Raw genomic sequence first — 23738 nt, forward strand, 5'->3', positions numbered from 1 at the left:
CTATGTTCAGAGTGGTTATACCTAAAGCACTTCTACATCAGACTTCATATAAATGCTTCCCATTAAGAGTTTAGACATAGAGTCAGAACTCAATCAGACAGAAGTTGGAACATATAATAACTCAATAGCGCATTGAGAATAGTAGATACAAATCAAAAAGTGTTCTCCATGTATTCATCATTATCGGATTATAGTAAAAGATCATAATAGAGCTAATAAACATAGCATCATTGTAATCCGATTCATCTCTGAATCATGTCTGACTACAAAGACTCATTTGCATGAGTCCAGTAGTTATATGCATATATAACTGAATAACTATTTCAGTATGTTGACTATGACAACTAACCCCTAAGGGTACTACTTAGGAGTAGAGCTAGTTATAAGTGCCTAGCTAACCCCTAACACCTGGCACTTCTGGTGGATAGGGTTTTTGATTTGTCAAAAACTATAGACACGAAATCTTTACATCAAATATTCTTTGTAAAAGTTTAGATCAATCCCAAGGCTATCCTTTCTGGCGATGAGCTCAAAATCTTCACCACCCTTGTCTTCAATAGAATGATCAGGATCATTGGTCTTAGAACATTTTCCTGTTATCTCTGCATGTACTCTAGGTCTAATCACTATATTATGTTATAGGATACTGAAATGTCAAACTTCAAGTTCTTTCTTTGCTTTAGTCGCTAGCATGTCTACATCAGGTTCCTATGTAGTAGCCTTTACATCTTTGTTAGCAACATCTTTGATAACTACATCTGCATCTTCAATCTCCACTTCTTCACCTACTCGTTTTTACACACAGAAGCTGCCCAAGCTCTTCCACCAACCAATGCATCTTTCATTTCACTAAGCCACTTCTAGACACTGCTGTGGTAAACACTTCTGCATTGTCACCTATTTAGTGAGTTGCTGAATCTCCTCTTCTTTTTGAATTTTATACTTTTCAAACTCCTTTTGGTGACTCAACAACTGTTGCTTCAACTCCTTGATCTGGTTTCCTGCCTATTGGTTGACATCAATCTTTCTTTGTAATTCCTACTTATCCTTCTCCAAAGCTTGAATTCATACTGAATAATCTGTTTGTATTTCATTTTGCTGCTCATGGAAATGTTCTAACACCCTCATGGCATGATCCATCTCTTTCATAGAAACTTTCCCCGATAACCTTGCTTCAGAGACTAATGCCTAGGCCATGTTTTGTTGTATCCCTGGTTCAAACAACATAGGTAAACTACTATCAAATTGCTCCTTAAGATTGGTTGCCAGTGCCTTTTTGACATTAAGCTTAATCTTCCTTCTTTATGGGTCTCCTACATATTCTTTAAAAGCTCAGTACCTCCAATTGGTACATCCCACAGACTCTGTGCCAAGCTTTTCCCAAAAACCATCTTGTGCACTTCCTCAGTGGTATACTTGGCCTCCTTTAATCCTCAACTACTTTCCATTTCTCCTCATCTATGGATGCCTTTTGCACATGCTGATCTCTTCTTGCTTTACTTCTGGTTTCTTCATTAGTACTTGGCATCTCCCTTATAATGATTGAAGATATTTTCCCATATTCAAATAATGTTGTAATAAATGGGGCAACTTTGGAATGATTATTGGTACCTATTAAAGTTTTCTTACCAACCTCTATCATCAGCCTGTTGTAGATTATGTCCGCCCACAAAATATTGTAGCCCTTCTTAGCTACTCTCAGTAATGAATAGCTTTCCCTTGACATTGTATTTGTCTTGATAAGCAATTTAACCCTCTCCAAGTACTACTCCAGCTATTGCCTTCTCATAGAATCTTGAACATTATACATCAAAAAATCTTTTGTTGTTGTTGCTGTGGCTAACCAAACTCCCGAAGCATGTCTGCTTTGACATCTTTATCATAGATATCTCCTCTTGAATCAATGGTACCCAAAATACGTGAGATATAATTCTTGGGTTTGCCACCATACCTGGAGCTATGAGTCCTCCCGTCCTCTTCCAAGAAAGGTCTATGGAAATTGCAGATTGAAAGCAATGAAGTCCTTCAAAATTGATTGGTCAATGTTGCATAAATTAGCAAATTGACTACCAACTGACAGCTAATGACTAAGAACAGCAAAAGGGTTACTATATTTGACCGTTCAGTCATTAAAAATCAACATACAATCAATGTTTAACTTGCAATAGAGAACTTTCATCAAATGTGGTCAAGCTATAGTTTGGAGCATATAAATACTCTAGGTTGAGTCCAACAAGAGTAGATAAGTAGTAGCTACAGCAACTAGCAAGGAATCTGAATAACAAGAACGAATCCAAGTTGAAAGTCGACTAGCAAAGGTACAAAAGTATCCTATCTTTTAGGTGACTAAGGTTTGTACAACACATGCTTCCAAAAAGACCAAAAAAAGAGGCAACCACAATTCAAATATAAAAGTGGCAACTTCCTCCTGAACATAATGATGTTAAAAATATGTATCTTGAGTAGATCCTAGGTGGTAGGTGTGTTGGTGTAGCCTATTTTACTGTGATGAAAATCAATAAAATAGCGGTAGAATAGTAGATGGAAAATGGTAGAAGCTTGGGCAAAAGTCCTCCAAGATGGGGGCTGAATTTTAAAGAGTTTGAGGCAACTGGATGGTGGTGAGCCTCAACTAGAGTTAAAGAAGGCGGCTTGTCAAAATTGAAAATCGACTAGGCTCCTCTAGCAGCACCGAGTGTCATGTCTCTATTGCATGCGACCAAATGGTGTGAATGGAGGCTGATCTAACAAAGAATGGCCCACTTCTTGGGAATGGAAACAACCTAATTTAGCCGAATCTCAACCACCAAGAAGGCACAACTCGAGATGGATTGAGCAGGATCAAGTCACTTGAATGAGATAATGCAACACAAAGTACCAAAGGAGATTAAGTGCAGTGGATTATGTGACCTAGGCACACTCACATGGAGCATGCTTTATAGCACAGAACTACCATAGTAACTAGAGTAAAAAGTGCCCAGCTATGTTCCTACATGATCACTTTAGTGACAACCCCAACGCAAGGATTTCAATCCCTTCACAATAGTTTCTGCATAGAAAACATTTGAGAAATAGGGGATTAATTTTTTGGGGCCGGTACATCCAATTTCTAAGGAAACACATGCCTGATACATTATTGTGGCCAGAGGTTACTTTTCCATGTGGGCTAAAGCCAAAGCAGTAAGGAAAGCAAATGCTAAAAGTATTGTAATGTTCCTATATGAGAATGTGATCATACAATGTGGATGCGCCATAGAAGCTATGTCAGATAAAGGCACCAATTTTCATCCAAGAAGTGAGGTGAAATTTTGACTAGACATATGGTCATCCATACAAGAAGCATAGCCGACTATCCTCTACAAGTAGAGTCCACCAACAAATTACTTGCAATATCCTCACCGAAATAGTGGAACCAAAGCTTTGCAGCTTGGTACACAAACTAAACGTAGCCTTATGGGCATACTGAGCCACATCAAGGTTAGTACAGGATGTATACCTTTTCAATTGGTATATGGACTTGAAGATATGGTCCTTTTTCATACCAAGCCTACATGTAGCAGTACCAGAATGCCCAAGAGATCAAGAATCCCTCTAACAAAGACTATACAAACTAGAGAAGCACACAAAGATGAGGTTGATAGCGTATCATTTCGTTATATCATAAAAATAACGAAGGAAAGCATGGTTTAATAGAAATCTCAAGAGCAAAGAAATAAATAAAGCCAACATACTTTTGCTCTACAATGCCAAGATCCACAAAGGCAAGCTCAAGTATCTAGTTCAAGGGCCTTATAGAGTCAAAAATCTAAATCCTATCAAAACACATATCACTAAAAACCCTTGGTGGATTCCAGTTCACCTCAGCAATCAATAGGAGCAAACTCCAACATTACTATGACAATATGCAAGCCATCATTGACAACATTAGAGATTTGGGAGTCCCAGATCCTCATTAGTTAGTATTAGATTGTGTAATGGGTTCTCACTTGCATATGCCTATCTATACACTTTCTAGCAATATGCATAAAGAAAGATCTCCCACCTCACTAGTCATTCATAGAACACACACATATTGTCGAGAATAGCTAATAGTGTTGCATTAATAAAGAGACCTAATATGAAAAAGTTTCATTCCACAATCATGGCATCATCATCATAAAGCACTATGGAAAAGAGAGAGTAAAATCTATCAACCTTTGACAAATAGTACATGCACGGACGACACAAGATAGGGTGGCAAGAAGACAACTAATCCGTGTTTCCAAATGCCAGGGTGAACACGAAGTGACAAGAAGGATAGAGGCTTGAAGGTCTATTAAAAAACAAGATCCAATACAAAGAAGGACAAAGCCAACTTGACATGAAATGAAAAAGAACTTCAACGTTGCTAATCAAACAGGCTTTGTGTCAAAGGACCACATCCTCAAAATACCAAAATCCATCCCCTAGTCAAATGCCTGGAGAGCAATGAAGTCAAGTATCATTCCAAAGGAGATCATCCCAAAAACACTGAGCTAAGATGGAGCTTCTTGAAGAACACACACATATTGTCGAGAATATCTAATAGTGTTGCATTAATAAAGAGACCTAATATGAAAAAGTTTCATTCCACAATCATGGCATCATGAGCTATCGATGATAGGCGGGCATGTTTCTGCCAGGCTTGGCCTACAAGTGTATTTTATGATCTCACACCGCAAGGGATTTGCTGGCTGTATAGTCCACCACCGTGGTTTGTTAGCCCTATTACAGAGAATCCCTAGGCAGTGAGCTGGGATCTCTGGCAACAAGCGGGTTTTCTTTTATCCCGTTTTTTGTTTTTGGCCACGATTGGCACCTTTTTGGTTTTGCCAATTTGTATCGTTGGATTTTAAGCATTAATAGAAGTTCCTTTTCTCTGTAAAAAAGCCTTGTGTGGCCAAGTCCCCATGCATAACATATCAGATGGTGCACATACATTCATGAAGTCCAAGGGACTACAAAGAATTTTTTGAGAGGATGCAATCCCTCGTTTCCCTACACTTGATATGATAGAATATATCACTCCAATCACAATGTTATATCAAAGCATAGAGTGATAGTAAGATAAATATGACAGAATGACATACAATCACAAGCCTATTCGTATCTACCTTAGCACGTCAATAATGCAAAATGCCTTCCATTTCCAATTGAGGGAGACCTCTAGATGCAAGCTTCTAAGAAATTCAAGATTGGTTCCCACATTGCACAAAGACAACTTCAAGAGATATGACAAGACATGATCCTAGATCTAGTTTGCAAAGAAGTAGCTAAGTTTATGGCGAAGATCGTATATCATAAGGGAGTAAGAAAACAATACATATTTGTCATAACTTTGACACATCTAAGAGTAGGACATGGATACATGATTGGGCTAGGCACATATCCATGCTATTAAGTAAATATACCTCAAGCACCCACCCCATCTACTAGCAATCATTATTGGCTCAATGATTAAATAAGAGGAAACCTATACATTAGCCTTGCCACAAGGTATAACTGACTTGGAATTTTTATTATCTCCTATTTGGAAAATCGAAGCCCAACCAACAATTGATGAGATCTAATCGGATGGAGGTCAACAAAGAATAGGGACAACCTACTCATACAATAATGAAGACCTCAATAGATAATAATGCAACTCAATTTTGATATACTACCACGAAGGCTACCACAAAATGACATTAGAGACCAACTATGGGAGGTAGCAACATCTCACATGAAACTAGTTTCTAGACACATCACCCATCCAAGCTGCATAAGTAGACATAGTCATTGAACCTATTATTCCATTGACACATCTACACAACAAAGCGATTGAAATTATAATCAATCGGACACACAAAATAAGGGATAGGATGTGACATGTTTGCTTAGGAGCTAAAATAAGGGACAGGATGTGACATGGATGCATGGAAGCCAGTTATATCAACAATACAAATACGAAAACCCACCATTTAAAATCAAATAGATAGGGCATCACATTTTAAATCATATAGATAGGGCATCACATTTTAAATCATATAAAGGGCATCACATTCAACAATTGCAACTGTCAGAACATTTGCTAATATGGCATTAAAAGAGCATCAACATGAAATAGAAAGGAAAATTACCCCATCCCTCAAATAAGGTAACAACAAGTAGAGACAAAGAGTCTAAGGCTCAAACCAAGCTTGCCAAATCAAAAACAACAAAAAATTCTTATGAAATTGCATTAGAAGAAAGTATGAATAATAAAATGTTGGTCACAACTATCCTGGAATAGAACCAACTATAGCTTTTAGATGCATTAAATAGAAAAGGAGTGGTAGAACATTCATTCTACTAACTAAACTCTCTTATAATGACCCAAAAAAAGAATTCATGTAATTGCAAAAAGGGTTGCCACATAGAGAAGTAGAAATAGATGTAGGCCATGAAAAAAAGTAGAGTTGTAGAACACCCTCAACGAAGGGGTAGAATATTCATTCTACTAACTAAAACTGTCATATAATGACCGGAAAAAAGAATACATGTAATTGCAAGAAAGGTTGTCATAGAGAGGAGCAGAGATAGATGCATGCCATGAAAAAACATAGGGTTTAGAAAACCCTCAAGGATTCCAACACCAAGTATCAACAGGAATGTGCAGCATCAAAGAATCAGCTGATGAATGCCTATCAAGAAATTGATGCTCAATTCCAGGTATTAATAAAGTTACCAGGACTAGATGACTAATTGCCAGCATAGACCAAAGCATCTCAATAATTCAAGAGTCTTAAACTTTCTTACATCTCCACATATAATAAGAAGAAATGAACATAACTACAATTTCAAAAGGCAATCATCTCAAAATTGAAAGTCCAATTCCTAAATCAAAACAATGAAGACCTATAGGAGCCAATACAAGATCTAGTGCTAATGTACCACGACGTTGTTTTTAAGACCTTATTGAAGAGTCAAGCCCATAAAACAGATGATCATCTTGAAGGACGGCCCCAAATTCAATGGAAGCAGTTGCAAATAAAAATAAGAAGTGCATTACTCACTCTAAATTGTGATAGACCAATGCATGAAACATCAAAATATGAAGTGCATTACTCACTCTAAATTATGGTAGGCCAATGCATGAAAAGACTCTCATACATCTATGCCAACATATGAAAGAGGATCATCAAAATGTGTTAAATCTGTGATTACGTGTAGGCTTCATATGCATGAATCAAGATTCTATGATGATATCTTAATGCCTAATGGGAAGTCCCCTTAAGGTAGTAGATCGTCTTTTTCCTTTATTACAAAAGCCATCGTCATTATCCATGGGGTTCAATTCCAAGACACATCTATTCTTAAAACTTATGATGCTAGCCGAGCAAGAAAAAATCATGTCTGAAGAATAGGTCATGTATCTCAAATACAACCTCCCTTATCTCCCCACTCTCTTCACAGATCTACAACCGTAAGCTATGATGTTGCCCTTCCTTACCACTATTTGCATCAAACCGATTGAGTGGTGGAGGTGTGCTTTTTATTATAGGTGGTAGCGAGCACCTAAAATTTAATGTAATGCATTGTTGTGAAAGAGCTATAGTGTTGCAATTGCTTTACGACTATAACGCATTGGGGTGAGTGCGAGTTGTTGAGTTATGGTTGCTCTACTTTAATGTGAACTTTGGCCTTTTGGATGCTTTCTAATATGTAGTAGCACTTTAGCACTATTTTGTTATGTGTTGAGAAATGCAAAACTTAGTGGGTACTGAGTATGATGGCAAAAGCATTTAGCTAGTGAGTTATGCACCTAACTTTTTTAAAAGGATGTGAAAAATATAGTAAATACACTTGACACAATGATTGGATAACATTCTAGGGGATCTCCCCAAGAGGATTGCTCCAAGTTGTTTCTTCTTGCTTTGGGAACACTTGAAGCCATGATTGTAGAATATTATTAGGGTTTCTCCCCAAGAAAGCTGTTCCATGTTGTTGCTTCTTACTTTAAGTAGAGTTGGATAGGGTGGACACATTTCAAATTATGAATGCAAAATTTAGGGGGCCTCATACGGATACAAGTTGTCTTCCATATAATGAATAACAATGTCCTAGAATAGAAGTCGCTTTTATGCTTGCTCACATTGTTAACAACTTTGTCCTACGTGAGACGAAAAGAGTTATCCTAAATAAAGGTAGCACATCGACGTCAATCTAGGCAGTGCAAACACAGAACTTGTAGAGGTTGATCTCTATAGCCTACTTTCTTAAGAATAGCAAAAAGTTGTTTTCAAAAAACAAGTTTGTTTGTGATTTACGTGTATCTCATGTACTAACATAGATCAGCAGAGATTTGGTTGGTCTAAAGATCGCATTAAGGCCAAGCTTAAAGGCTAGAATGGAATGCTTGAGCTTTGGTGGTGAGCTCGTGGTGAAACATATGCTGTCAGCAACTACAAAAACACTGTGGAGATTTTGGCACAATCAATGGATGAAATTAGAAAGATGTTTTTGAGCCTTCATATGGGCTGAAGAAGGGGATAAGAGGCAAATGCACTATATTAAGTGGGAACCCCTCAAGGCTCCAAAGCAGGGAGGTCTAAGGCTTCCGGATATCGAGCTGAAAATTTATCCTTGATTGAGAAATAGCTTCCCCGGCTGGTTGGGGAGAGGTGCCCTTGGGTAGAAGTGACCCAAGACTTAGTCGTGGGGTGAAGCTGGGCTTATGGGACGGTTTGTTGTGATATGAGAAATTTTTCTCTGAAGGTGAAGGGGTCTTATTAGATAGCTGATCTTGTGTCGGCATGGAGAATGGTAATTGGTAAACTTGTTTGGAAAGGGATGGGGGGGTCTAAGAGGGGATGCCAATCTTGGGGAATACATCTGGTGGGGAAAGGAAACTATGATCGAGAAGGTTTCCAGTGCACGTTTAGACTTGCCAGTTGCCCGCAATATCGTCAAGAAGGGGTTAGTGTATTAGTCTCAAATCTTGGAGCCCCGAAAAGGGGACTGGAGGAGTATAGGAGACATTAGCTGCAGATACTATCAATCAAGGGGACTGCTTTATGCATAGGGGACTGGGGTTGCTTCCCGAAGGTTGGCCAACGAACTGTATTGAAGCTAAAGGGACGAGGATAGTTCAGTGGATTTTAGGGAAGGTTAAGCTGCAGAAGTGATCAACCGAAGTGATGTATCGAGGTTTGCTGGAGGACCAGGCACTAATGAGGGCAGTTGTGTGTTGGTTGATCCAGCTATTAAGAAATCAAAAGGCCTTTGATGAATCACTTGCGGGAGCTGCACTGATTAGGATGGCGCGATTGTTGTTGGTTGATGTGTCTGTAGTGATGGGGAAGGCTGACTCACTGGTTGGTCATGCATTGGCTGAGGTGGCAGAAGCCTTGGCTGTTTGAAATAATACCTTTTTGGGAGTATATACATGCTTCTGGCTTTACCCCTTAGTTGGGCTAATTTTTGTAAGTGGGTTTTTAAAACCCCCCTCCATAATACAAGCTGGCAATTCATGATTAAAAAAAGAGTTCCTATAGAACCACTAGTTATACAATTTACTCACTCAGAAGTTATCCACTGCCAAAGGTGCACTCCTTCATAGAGGATACTTATAACCATAGACAAATAGAATTAGTATTAGTAGGCGGACGGTTAGTGGCCCCATTAACCTAAAAAATGAATGCGCGATTAATTTAACGTGAGAAGGCGATCCGAAGCTTCTATACTCGCTCGAACCTTCTCAACCTCCATCGCCTCCCTCCGTCTTAACGTTCTTACTGCCTCCCCCCCGCCCCCCCTCTCTCTCTCCGCCCCCCTTTCCTTGCTGCAGTCGGCCTGCCAGCTGTGTCTCCTCTCCAGGGGGCTTTCCCCTCTGGTCCACAGCCCTCCTTGCCTCTCTCTGTCTCTGATTCCCTCTCTCTTCCTCTCTGCATCCTTCTCTCGCTGCTGTCGTTCAATCTCTCAGCAGCACTGCCTTTCAGTTATCTCCTACAGAAAAGAAAATCTCACTCGATTAGATTAGAGTAGTGTTATTAGCTATCATAAGGCTGTTAGCTCCATCTATTAATTAGAACCTAGCGTCAGGCTATCCAATCGATCTTCCTGTTCACACACTAGACGAAATCTCACTCCATTAGCATGGGAATTTTCTTTAAATATTAGAATCAATTTGCAATTGATTCCAGCTGAAAACGATCAGTGGTTTAGTGGTTATAAATTTTTAAATCTGCGTTAGCCATTAAATAGAGCAGAAATAACTGAAGGCATACATAATTGGTGAATAAATCTTTAACATTCTGTTTTTTAAACGCTTAAATCTAATTAAATAGTACAAATATGTCAAAGTGCCACTCATAATACCGCATACACCTCTTCTTCACCGCACCCTAGCCTCTCCACTGCTCGCCCCACCCTACTTCGCTTTGAGCAGAGGTGGTTCTGAGCTTGTTGTTGAGCCCCCGTCCCCCCTTACCTTGCTTTCCGTTTGGCCTGGACCTGCTTGCCAGCGAGGGTTCTGTCAGCAGCATGCAGCGGCTCCTGTTTCCAATTGGCCCCTAGGCTGCTGACATTGGAGCCCACTGCCACTCCGTCATTACATTGGAAGGGGTCTTGGAGAGCACTTCACCCAGGGTTGCTGGGATTCTGTTCGAGCGTGCAGCAGCAACCTTGCTCCTTCGCAACAGCCTTTGGCATACCTCCAAACAGCTTGATGGTTCAAGCAGGTTGCTCCCTCAGGTTCCTTGTGCCACATGTGCTCACGTTGGAGGAGAGCAAGTTGAACACAGATGTTTGGGGCAAGGATTCACGCTCCTAATTTTCTTTCTTAAGCAAGTTTTGGTGTGGGTTTTTTTTGTGAGCTACACACTGAGAGTTTCTCTCTGCCTCTGGTCTTTTGTTCGGATCTGTTGTGGAGGTTTTGGAATGGAGATTACCCTCCCACCTCTGCTGTAATTCATACTTCAGTACTGTATCGTTTTGAAAAGCATATAATACGGTTTTGCTGTTTCAAAAAAGCCACTCAAATGATGCCTCCTCTCAAGTCAGGTATCCCTCTGTGGAAGAAAAAAGTATTAAGAGATGTAAATAAGAACACCATAGACCAAAGAAGACCTGCTGCCAGGAAGACTGGGCCTCTGGCAATATGTCGTCAAAAGAAACTCATCAGATATGCAGCACCCAAAATGCTGATCCAGAACAGTTGCTACACCCATCTAAATTACTTGCCATGTTCCAATCAATTTACATCTCATATACATCACAGACTACAGTTGGAGCAGTTCCCTTTGCTTAAAAGAAATGGCACTTCACTAAAAGTCCAGGTTTAACCTGAATTCATTTATATGAATACTATTTTAACCCCACCAATTGTTGAAGACACTGCAGCACATTATAGCTTGCAGATATATTATATCACAGCGAACAGGGGAAGATATATTATATCACAGCGAACAGGGGAAAAAAATGATCCATGGCAAATACCAATTTAATCATTGGATTTTTACAGAACAAATGATCATACAGAGAGGGGGGCGTTAGCACTGGGCCGGAGTACTTGTTGAAGTAATCTTGCAGCAAGCCTTTGTGTAACACCACCTAAAACTTGCCCACCAATAGCCTGTGCTTCCGGTTGTTGAAGGACCTGCAAGCATCACATACAAATGAGAGGCAATCTCTACCCTGCATATGCTTGTCACAGCAGAGTTCTAATGCCTGCAACCTACACATTCCGCTGCCCATCAAGTCAAGGGTTTAAGGTACAAAACAGAAGGTTTCTAGATAGTCCTCTTGGTTTGATAACCCAAGTACACACAGCCAGTATATCGGAGACTGAGAACACACAAAATGAATGGAGAAGCCCATGAATGCAAGATGATACACTAAATGTACAAGACATGTAGGTTCAAGATAGTAACTGGGAGTTTTAATGATTTCAAAATGAAGGAAAGACATATTCATTGCAAAATAATTAGATCAAAACGTCCAATCAACTTCACAGTTTCAGCCATTTTTTAATTATTAACACTTGCAAGGTTGAAAGAGTCAAAACACCACCTAGAGATGCCCCTATGTCGCTCTTAAGGACTTTCACAAGCTCCAAGCTACAGGCCCCTTGTTGATCTATGACAATAAGAAAATCTTCTATTTCTGGTTATTTTCTATGAAGATAAATTTTATATGCAACTGTAAGAGAATTGTAGAATGCCAAGAGGGACATTTTGGAGCCTTCCACATCAGGCACGGCGTCCTGGAATGGCCTTCTACCTAGCGAGTACCTGTGGTGAGGCACTGTGCTTTTAAGCCCCTTCATGCTTTTGCACCCCGCCGGCTTGCTCCGAGAGGAGTAAAAAGGGAGAGAGAGAAAGGGGCAAGACTAGCAAAGCATGTAGCAGCTATGTGGACTAGCCACAAAGAGAAAGAGAAAGTAATGAAGGATCAGGAGGAAGAAAGCGCTGCAATAGGCGGGGCAGGAGTGCAAGCAAGGGGGTAGCATGGGTGGTGGAGAGGGCACCAAAGAAAGCAACACAATGGAAGGTACAACGGGAAGGGAGGAGGGATTGAGAGTGGGGCGACATGCTAGTGAGGGGAGCAGTATTAGGGGACTTTGGGTTGATTTGCAGCATCGGTACCTGGAACGGCTAACAGGACTCCAAGCAGACAAGAATGGGAACGGAAAGACCACATTACCTATGGTGGACGAGTTGGGGTTGGAGTCTTTAGAGAACATATAAACTAAAGATGATGGATTGCACAAACAAGGCAACTAGGAAAAGACCATGAAAAGGCAAGCAAGTTGGACACAAAGAATAACTCCTTGGATCCTACGAAGCTGAAAACTGTTATCCAGTGATAGCCCCTATGGAATCGCTTCCAAAACACCCCCTAGGCATTCCTTGGCTTTTCTATATGCTTGTGTTCCCCATGCATTCCCAATAGTCATCGTGAGCAAAACGACGTTCCTTGTTGACTACGAGTAGCACAAGGAGGGAAGATAGGGCAAGGAGAAGAGAGCAGTGCAAGGAAGAGGAAGTGCAAAATGGGAAAAGGTGCGATAGAGAGTAGTAGAAGGGAGGGACCGGTGATACTATTAACTAATAGTGGTCTTTTAAAGCAATCTTTTACAAAAATTGTTGTGTTGTGAGCACTTGCTTAGCTAAGTCGTACACTAACTCCAGGACTTAGCTGCAGTGTTCTCAAACTTCCTTTAGGTAGCTTCCCAACTCTTTGACTAGTTGTTCCAACACTGTTTTTAGCGTGTTCCTGCTGTGCCTATATTTTTCTCGAATGTGTGCATAGGGTTGGCATTTTAAGAGCACGTGTTGCTCATTTTCTACCTCCACTATGGGACAGATTCTTGCTTCTCTTGGGATCCTCGATCTTGCCCACCTATCCCTCTCTTTCATTTTGAACATTGATATTGTAAACGTTGTGCCGGAAGCATGTGAATGAGAGAGAGAGAGAGAGAGAGAGTAATGGCAAGTGCATACGTCCAAAAGTACAACCTAAGCCACAGGAGAACAAGTGAAGGAGGATGCCCCAAGTGACCACACAACAAGAGTGAGGGGGGGGGGGGGGGGGCAATTTATAGCCCCCTCGCTATATGGTTGGCCTACTATAGGCAGGCATACATGGACGACCCATGGTTGGTCTGACCGACTGGTAAGTCGGGCTGACCAAACCCAAAAACGATCGGGTTAGGTCGGTTTAACCAGACAGGCTCGTCGGGTGACCTGACCTGGTTAAGTGCCCAAATTGGGTCCCAACCTTGCCCTAACCTTGGGCCAAGTAGACCAGCCCCAGCCAACCTCTAATAGGCCACGAACAAGCAATAGATTCTGCCGTAACCAGCCCTCACCTTGGCAAATTATGCCCTGGTACCTGGCTTGCATGATGAACAGTGTGAACCTATCCTCTCGGGGCGGTCACACCCACAAAGAAGTCGTCTCACTTTACACATGAGATGCCTTAAGCTCTAACATCCTCTCTGCAGCTCATGGTATACAAATGATCTAAAGAAGCAAGCTGAGGAAGATGCTAGCACCGTGAATACTGGTTCATCTCAGAGAGAGATCTTGTCAACTCGGATCCTTGAAACATAATGCCACCTCGAACACCATAGAGATTTCCTTGGCTTTGATTTCCCTATTAGCACTTAGCCCTAGTATGAGCCTTGTAGGTCAGGTCAACTCTGTGAGTTGACTCCTCTGGTCAACCATATGGTTGATTTGGGGGCCATATAGGCCACCCTTTGTATTTTCCTCTTATCTATTTGAGCAATACTACGTTTTGCTCCAGCTTGTTGTTTGCTTCCCGCACTCCACTCTCGTTCCATTGCTTCCTACACCCAACAATGGTATCAGAGCAGGTTCTCTTGCTCCTACCTGGCTTCCCTCGTGCTCTCCCATTGCTCCTACCTGCCATTTTGCTCCAGCTCAATCTGGTGCCTCATTTCATCGCCAGGAACTTGTTTTTTGAGCAGAAAAACAGTCCAGCGATTATTTTTTAACTTTTGAGGTCCGATTTCAACGTTTTTAGAAATTTCTCAGCTGGCCGCATACAAACGACTTTGTCTTGCACCATTTCGGGCGAAAAATTGTTTGTACAGATGTACGGACGCCCGTATGGACGTATGGCCCCGAACAAATGGGTGCACGATGCTGCTGGGAATCCGTACGACTTGTTAGAAGTTGATTTCGAGCATTTTTAAATAGTTTTTGGAGGTTTTTTGCTCATATCTGGACTATTTTCAGTCATTCGGGCCTTCCTCCAAGTGCTCCAACCTGCTCTAGCACCATTTGGTTGGGATTCTCTCCCTCTTGACTCAAATCTGCTTGGTACAGTTAGATTTGAAGCTTTTCACCCTCTTTTATGTCACGTTTGCACACATTGCAGTGACATTGAGGATTTTGCTCTAGAGATTGGGGCTTTTGTGTCACATTTGCTGATTTTGCAGTGACATTTGCTCCTTTTGGTCACATTTTAGGGATTTTGCAATACTTGCCCTATTTTGACTTCATTTCCACTCCGACACTAAGGATTTTGGATCTATTGCTGACAGATTGCGGGATATTCTTAGACTTGCAAGTTATTTTGTCACATTTGCTTTAATTCAGCAAAATTTGGGGCTTTTGATCATTTGCCCCAAATTTGACAGTTTTGCCCTTCCAGAAATTGGGTGTTTTGTCAATTTGTTGAAATTTACAATGACATTGGCTTGGTACAGCCAATTTTGGACATTTGGTAGACATTGACATGCAGGAACATTGACATTGTCTTGGAATTGCAGCACATTGAATCACATTTGCAACTTGCAGCACAATTTGGGGCTTTTCCCAATTTTCCCTCTTTTTGGCATATTTGCCCTCTCAGATTTTGGGGCTTTTGCCAAATTTGTTGTCCATTGCAGTGACATTTGCTTTATTCACCTCAATTTGGGTATATTTATGCATTTGCCCCTTGATTTGGGCTTGTTGTCTTGTCAGATTTGGAGCATGCAGCCTCCATCTGGGACATTTACAGCTCAATTGATCATTGGATACATTTGCAGACATTTGCCCCTTGGCAAGGGGGGACTTTGACCGAACAGATATTGTTTTGCAGGTCATATTTTTGGGGACAGCATGTGCATTTTGCTCATTGTTTGAGCAATCAATTTTTGGTTTGTCAAGTGGCCTGACATTTGCTGTCATTTTTGGACAGCCAGCTCATTTTGTAGTGAAAGCCTTGAGGCTACTCTTGAGCGCACATTTTTCCTTCAGGGATTTATTTTTGCCATGGGAAGCAATGATTGGATGGGTATGTTCTCAGCTGAGGACAAGCTCGATGGACCCAATTATCCCATGTGGTCATACATGGTGAAACAGTTGCTTTCTTACGCAGGCAATTGGAGAAATGTCAAAAGAGGGGGACAGCATGGATGTATGCATCACAAAAACAAGAGCAGCTCATTAATGTGGATGAAATTATTTCGGATGCTCAAGTAGTGTCCACGACACTCAATGGACTTCCTGAGTCCTACTACGGGTTTGCTACTACGTTGAGGTTGGTTGCCATAGGCAATCCCAACACTTACACTTTCGACCAGCTTGTTTCCCTTCTCCTGCAGGAAGAGCAGAGTTGCACAAATCGTGTTGCTTCTAAAATTGCAAATCAGGCTTTTGTCGCTCATCACAAAAATAAGGGAAAGAACGGGCAGAACTACAGCAAACCCAAGCCTTCTGGAGGCTCATCTACTGCTGGACACTCTTCTGATTCTGCCCCATTAGATGCAAAGAAGAAAAACAGCAAACATTGTAATTACTGATGGAAGCCACGACATGATATTTTTGAATGTCGCAAGCGCATCGCTTCTGAAAAGAAAAAGCAGCAAAAGGGACTTGCTGTCACTACTGTTGCTGCTACCCCAGATCATGGTCATGAGGCAGCAAATATTGCTCACCATGAGTGGGCTTTCACGGTGACATGCCAGTACCATCCAGAGAAGCATGCTACAGCCTTGTCTGTCTGATAGATTCTAAGTCAGATTGATGCTTCGACAATGGTGCTTTTAAGCACATCACTTCTTGCATATCACTCTTTCATACATTTGAGGCTGCTCCACATGGTGGCACAATGACATGTGCCAACAATTATCCCGTGAAAGAGATTGGCCAAGTCGAGGTCATTTCAGTTTCAGGTGATATGATCTCGCTCATGAACGTTTTGTTTGTCCCAGGTATCAGAACCTCATCTCCATTGCAGCCATATCCTTGAATGGCTTTCGAGTTCTCTTTGATGGTTATCGATGTGCCGTGTATGACAACTGGTGCGATGACATCATAGTACTTACTGGGTCACTTTCTTTTGGGCTATATCATCTTGATGTTTATGACAAGCAACCTGCTATAGAGGCAGATTTGGTGGCTGAATCTGTAATTTCAGATTCCCACTTATGGCATGCGAGGTTGGGTCACCTCAACTACAGAAGCTTGGTTAAAATGCATTCACAAAACATGGTGGTTGCTCTCCCACCCATGCATGCATCAATTAAATATATTTGTGAGGGATGCTTGTTGGGCAAAATGCACCGTTTCTCATTTCCAAAGGATGGTGCAGTTGGTGCATCCAGGAAGCTTCACCTTGTGCATAGTGATGTGTGCGGGCCGATGCAGGCAGCATCTCTTGGGGGCTACCTTTACTTTTCTACCTTTGTGGATGACTACACGGCTACACCAGATTTGCTTGGATATGGCATGAAGGCCAAATATGATGTGTTCCCATGCTTCAGACATTGGCTTGCCATGGCTGAAAATGAATCAGGGAACAAGCTCCTTACTCTACGCACTGACAAGGGGGGAGAGTACATGTCCCGTGAATTCTCCGATTTTTTGGCAGCTTGGGGTATTATTCATCGATGTACAGTGCCTTACACTCCGCAACAGAACCAGCTGGCGGAGAGGAAAAATCGGTCAGAGATGGAAATGGGCAGGTGCATGCTCAAAGGAAAGACTTTGCCAAATAAGTTTTGATTGGATGCTGTCATGTGCTCAATCGGGCACCCACAAAGGCATTGAAGACTATCACACCTTATGAGGCATGGCATGGTCGCAAACCTGAAATTTCTCATATGCGGGTTTTCGGGTCATTGGCTTATGCTCATGTGCCATCTCAGCTGAGGCACAAGCTTGAAGACAAAGCTGTAAAATGCATATTCATTGGTTATAGCGCAGAGAGCAAGGGATACAAGTTGTATCAGCCCAACACGGGCAAGGTCATTGTCAGTAGGGATGTTGTATTCCCTGAAAATGTGCCTTTACCTTGGCTGGAATGCAAAAAACAGCCTATTGTTGATTCCTCAGATGTCTTTGATACATCGTTGCCTCTCTTCCAGTCGCCCACAGATCCAGAGCAACCAGTGCAGAGTGTAGTGCCATACACTTCTACCAGTGCACATCCTCCTCCAATAGCTCCTGCTCAGCCTGATATGCCTTTATAGTTGATGATCATGCTATTGAGCAGGCAGTTGCACAGGAGAGTACTGTCATTAAACAGCAAAAATCAGTCCTGAGATGGCTTTTGGACACACTCAGGGACAGCAAACAAGATGAGCTTTGCCAGCTCACACTAGAGGTGCGCATAAACAGATGCATGGCAACTATTTGGCTGTAGCTTTGGTTGCTACTGCTTGCAATGAGGAACCTTTATGTCACAAGGATGCCTTTGACAGCAAGGAATGGATGGATGCCATGAAGGCTGAGCTTGAATCCATTCATGCCAACAACACTTGGGAGTTGTGTTACTTGCCAGCAGGAAAGCGTGCCATTGGCACAAAGTGGTTCTACAAGGTGAAAAGGAAAGCTAATGGCAAAGGGATATGCACAGCAGCACGGCATTGACTTTGAGGAGACCTTTGCTCCCACCTCATGCATTACTACTATCAGGTGTGTTATTGATATGGCATCTCATCAGCATTGGGAGGTTCATCAACTGGACATCAAGACTGCCTTCCTTCAAGGTGATCTTCAAGAAGAGGTCTATGTCAGTCGGCCACCTGGTTTTGAACAATTAGGTTCTGAAAATATGGTTTGTTGGCTCAGAAAAGCCCTCTATGGCTTGAAGCAAGCACCTCGAGCACGGTATGTGAAAATACATGCATTTTTGACAGCCCGTGGCTTTCAGAATAGCCCAACCGAGGCCACTCTTTATGTTCGAAAGAGTGCATCAGAATTTTTAATTCTGATTTTATATGTGGATGACATGCTTATCACTGGGCCAGATATGGAACACATTGCAGATTTCAAGGCTGATTTACAGCAGTTTTTTGCCATGATAAATATGGGCCGGTTGCACTACTATTCGGGCATACCGTTTGCATATGTTGAGGGGGGTATAATGATGAGCCAGTCCAAGTATATTGGACAGCTCCTTCATTGCTTCCAGTTTGAGGATTGCAAGCCAATTTCTGGCTTTCGTTTCTCCTCCGAGGATGGAAGTCCGCCATTTGATGCATCCCTTTATCAGCAGGCTGTTGGTTGCCTCATATACCTTTGTCATACCCGGCCTGATCTTCAGTATGCCATTTCCCAGCTCAGCCAGTACATGCACAACTCTAGTACGCAGCATTGGCAAGCAATGAAGTGGGTCTTTTGATACTTGAGGGCCACGCACCATTTGGGTTAACTCTATGGTTCAGAGGCCCCACTTGTTTTGCATGCATTCACGAACGACGACTGGGCATGATGTTACGACACTAGGGTGTCACACAATGGCAATTGTTTTATGCTTGGAGCTTCATGCATATCTTGGTTCAGCAAGAAGCAGCCTACAGTTGCCACATCCAGTTGTGAGGCTGAGTACAGAGCAGCTTTCACAGCTACAGAAGAGTGTGTTTGGCTTCGCAAGTTACTTGCAGATCTTGATATCATTCAGCCCGACTCTACTACGATCTATACCGACAACCAGAGTGCTTTGGCAGTTGCTAGAAACCCAGTGTTTCATGCGCGCACAAAGCATATTGAAGTCCACTATCACTATGTTTGAGAGCGACTGTCTGGTGGAGACATCTAGTTGTCCTATGTTCCCACCGAGGACAACTTGGCAAATCTTTTCATGAAAGCTTTACCGCATCCCAAGTTTGAGGCATTTCGACATGCTTTACACTTGGCTCCTTTTGTTACATGAGGGATCACTCTGTACATATCATAGGTTGCTATATCCCTTTAGGACGAATATGTACGTTTCCAGGTATTCATGAGATATTTCCATGATACTTCAGCCATACCATGGAGGGGGGTTTGTTAGCACTTAGCCCTGGTATGAGCCTAGTAGGTCAGGTCAACTCTATGAGTTGACTTCTCTGGTAAACCATATGGTTGACTTGGGGGCCATATAGGCCACCCTTTGTATTTTCCTCTTGTCCATTTGACCAGTACTACGTTTTGCTCCAGCTTGTTAATTGCTTCCCGCACTCCACTCCGGATTATTCCATTGCTTCTTGCACCCAACATTCCCATACTGAGTTTCCACAAGGGAATGATGAGCTATAGGACACACCACATCCAATATATCCTCTGGTGGACACATCACGTCCAGGAACCTCGAACAATGAACTTCAAAACACATCATGTCCATAGTCTTTTGTGAGATGGCAATGAGCTTCGAACAACTCCACAATCTTGCCTCAGCTGCCACACTTTCAAATGATTGAGCTTAAGTCATCCCTCTCTCCTGCCCACACACCCTCTTTGCTTGTGACACGTGGGGGAATTGTCATAAAGCTAGTGTAATCTGGAGACCTTGGGAAACAACTACCTTGGGCGTCCCAGACTAATCAGAAGATAACTCTAACTAAGTGTCTTGGTCCTCAACTTTGTTCTTGGACCAAGAATCCTTTGCTAAATGCCCTCTCTTCCCGCATACATAACACTTCCACCTTCCTTTCATGAGTCCTGGTGCGTATGCCTCATGGCCCTTTGAGGACGACTTCTAAGATAACACAACGGATTCCTCCTCGAGAAGAAGGGAGCATAAGTCATCGACATCCAGGGGGCTTGTCGTGACCTGGCACCGCAATGTCCGAGAGACCATGTCATCATCTTTGAACCATCCTTCAGGGAGCCTCCCACTCTAATCTTCAATGCATTATCATGTCTGACCTCGTGTTCCTTGATCTCTTCTTGGATATCAGTCTTGTTTGCCTTTGTGTCAAACTCCTCAAACACTTCTTTCTTGATTGATTGTACTTTAGTTATCTTTGACTGTAGAGACTAGTTGAGGAGTAGGAGGAGAATTCTTACATGAGTCCACAACCTCAGCAATTACTGCCTACTTGCCCAATCCCTCTAGAAGTTGAAGTTGAGCTTTTACTTCTGCCAGCTCAAGCCTTAACTCTCTAACTATGAGAAACCTGATACAAACAAGCTAAAGGGTGGAGAGAGAGAGACAGAAGTCCACACAGAAATCAGACATGCTCTGATACCATGTGAAAGTTGTGCACATGCAAAAGCATGTCAGAGACTAACACATAGAGGGGGGGGGGGGGGGGAGAGAGAGAGAGAGAGAGAGAGAGAGAGAGAGAGAGAAGTCGACACAGAAATAAGGCAATGGCAACTGCATACATCTAGAAGTACAACCTCAGCCGGAATTACTATCATCCATCCATTGTGCACCTCACACCTCTCCTTTTGACTCTTGTCCCTTTCCTGTCTCTGCAATAGCCAATTGCATGGTGGTTATCTGTGTTGCCACTACTGGCCCATTGCTTAGGGTTGTCACTATGCCCGCAATCTCCTGACCAAGGCTACGTATGAGGCAATCTTGCGCATCTCTTGTGCATGTATGTTGTGAACCATGACGATATGTCGCAAGCCTCGGGTGGAATTGGGTGTGCCTGAAGTGATTTCGGTGGTGTTTGAGCTGCTTTTGTTCTTTCTCTTCGTTCTTGTCTCCTTTTGCCATGGTGCTTGATGTTTTTTTTGGCTGTTTTTTGATTTGGGGGGAAAGGGCCCATTGCCCTTCCTTCCCATTGATTTTGCCTCTTGGGTTCAAAGGGATGTGTGAGACAAGGCAAAGAGACAACAAGACAAGAGGAACGAGGGGGCACAGTGTAGAAATGGGCCAGGCAATGCTGGCGTAGGGGGAAAGAGGGCAAGCAGGTAGAGTGGGGGGGGGGGGGGGGCGCTGAGGCTGAGGCTGAGGCGAGGGGAATGGGACAAGCAACAGCGGGGGAGGGGATAGAGTCAAAAGGGGTGTAGCGGGTAGGGGCTAATAGGTCGGTGAGGCTGAGTTAGCAAGGTGGGGAGGGGTGCAATAGCAAGAAAGTAAGTGGTAGCATGCAAAGGCTTCTAAAACAACCTTAGATTAACTGCAATTAAAGACTAGATAGCATGAGAGAGATAGAGAGGTAAAGAGACAAAGATTTGACACAAGACACACAAATTGGTATGCAATGCAATGTGCAATTACTACTATGAATGGGAATGTCTAAATACAATAATGAGCACCTTTAGATATTGGGCTATGACTGACTCCTGTTGCGAGGCTACTAAGGACTAAATGCTGATGTAGATGATGTAACCTATGCTGGGGCAAGCAGATCAAAATGGAAGGCCTTTTGTAGCTGAATTGGCGCATTCCAAGAACTGCTCCAAACTGAGGTGGGCTGCAGCTGTATGCTGAGGTGATGCTGACTTTGGTATGTTGGACTATTGTGTAATGCTAAGGCTAAATGTTGATACTTGCTACTGGAATTGAGAGCCTAACTGCCTAGAATGGATCCTGGATTGCTTGAATGGAAAGATGGGCGGGCACCTCCTTTTATGGTCGGCTGGTCAACGCCCACAGTTGACCAAGTCGGTCAAAGTCAACATCAAGTGAAAAGTCACCGCGTTGACTTTTTTACTTTTAAAAAGTCAACTTTTGAAGTTTTGACTACCCAAAACCATGTAAATCTACTGCTTATTGATCATAGAAAATGATGATTGTGCAGCCAGGTGTCACGGCCACCTAGGCTTGACCCTTGTGCATGTGACATTCCCCTCTGTTGAATTTGTTGCTAGGTGGACATCGTGCAACGCTTTGCCCTAGCGGCCTAAGCTGCTCCGTCCTGACCTTTGACTTTGGGGACCTATCGACCCGACACAAAGTCTCACACCAATGACCTGATGGAAGAAACCTTTCATCCCTTTTCTTTGGGAATCCATGAACTGCTGTCTACACCAAGGCGACTACTAAAGTCCGCTTCCTGTGCCATAGACAAAACCTAGGGCTCATGGTATGTGCGAAGCTGCAGAGAACCTCCTATATGCCAAAGCTTGTACGAAACTCCTTGAACTCCTTTTGATGACAGATGTCAGACCACTCCCTAGGATGTCATTAATGGTCTTGCCTATAAAGCTTGGACTAATATGAAATGACTCATCTGACTAAACTTACTGTGGGAACTAAGTGACCGCCTAGAGTGGTAGCCCAAGACACTCACTGACTGCAACTACTGAGCTGTTCTCCATGATGAAAGACCCCTCGAGCTAACGGTGGAAGTTGAGAGCTTTCCATGGGTGGTAGACCCAAGTGAGACCCAAGACTAAACTGCTTGAACTGTAACTGTGATGAAAACTGTTGCAAAGTAATCCACCGTGTTGTGCTCGGAGAACACCAAAGCGGATGAAGGGCTACCTACAAATGAAGGACTCATGACATCACTGACTATGCTTTGACTAGACTGGGTGGCAAGACTGACTATCCTTTGACTAGACTAGGTGGCGAGATTGATTATGCTTTGACTGGATTGAGAATGACTGACTAGCTGTGGCTATATGCTGATGCAAGCCTAATCTATATGCTCCTAATGCGCATGCAAGAAGCACATGACTTGCAATTAGACCTTCAAGATTGGATTGATATGAGCAGAAGCGAATGAACAGTCTGGCAGCATGGTTATGATCATGATCCTAAGCTTGTCCACCTATGCTCTGATACCAATGTAACACACAGAGGCTTCTAACTGTAGTTAAAAAACTCTAGACTACCTGCAATTAAAGACAAGGTAGCACTAAGAGAGATAGAGAGGTAAAGTGATAGAGATCTAACACAAGACACATAAATTGGTATGCAATCCAATATGCAATCACTAATATGAATGCAAATTTCTGAATACAATAATGAGCCCATTTAGATGATGGGCTATCATTGACTCCTGTTGTGCGAGATCTGACACAAGACACGTAAATTGGTATGCAATCCAATATGCAATTACTAATATGAATGCA

General features: G+C 42.5%; 1 protein-coding gene across 1 annotated transcript in view; it reads right to left on the bottom strand.

The window, feature by feature from the left end:
- Positions 1-10393: 10393 nt before the first annotated feature.
- Positions 10394-23738, bottom strand: part of LOC147894789 (Protein kinase superfamily protein) — a 68866-nt gene continuing 55521 nt past the window's right edge. The window contains exon 7 of the mRNA XM_087384670.1: positions 10394-11635. Coding sequence (XP_087240796.1) covers positions 11510-11635 — 126 coding nt within the window. The 3' untranslated portion in view covers positions 10394-11509. The remainder of the gene's footprint in view (positions 11636-23738) is intronic.

Source organism: Dipteris shenzhenensis, chromosome 14, assembly GCF_047967505.1.
Source record: "Dipteris shenzhenensis isolate YYH24624 ecotype China chromosome 14, Dip_SZ_1.0, whole genome shotgun sequence".
Taxonomy (NCBI): Eukaryota; Viridiplantae; Streptophyta; class Polypodiopsida; order Gleicheniales; family Dipteridaceae; genus Dipteris; species Dipteris shenzhenensis.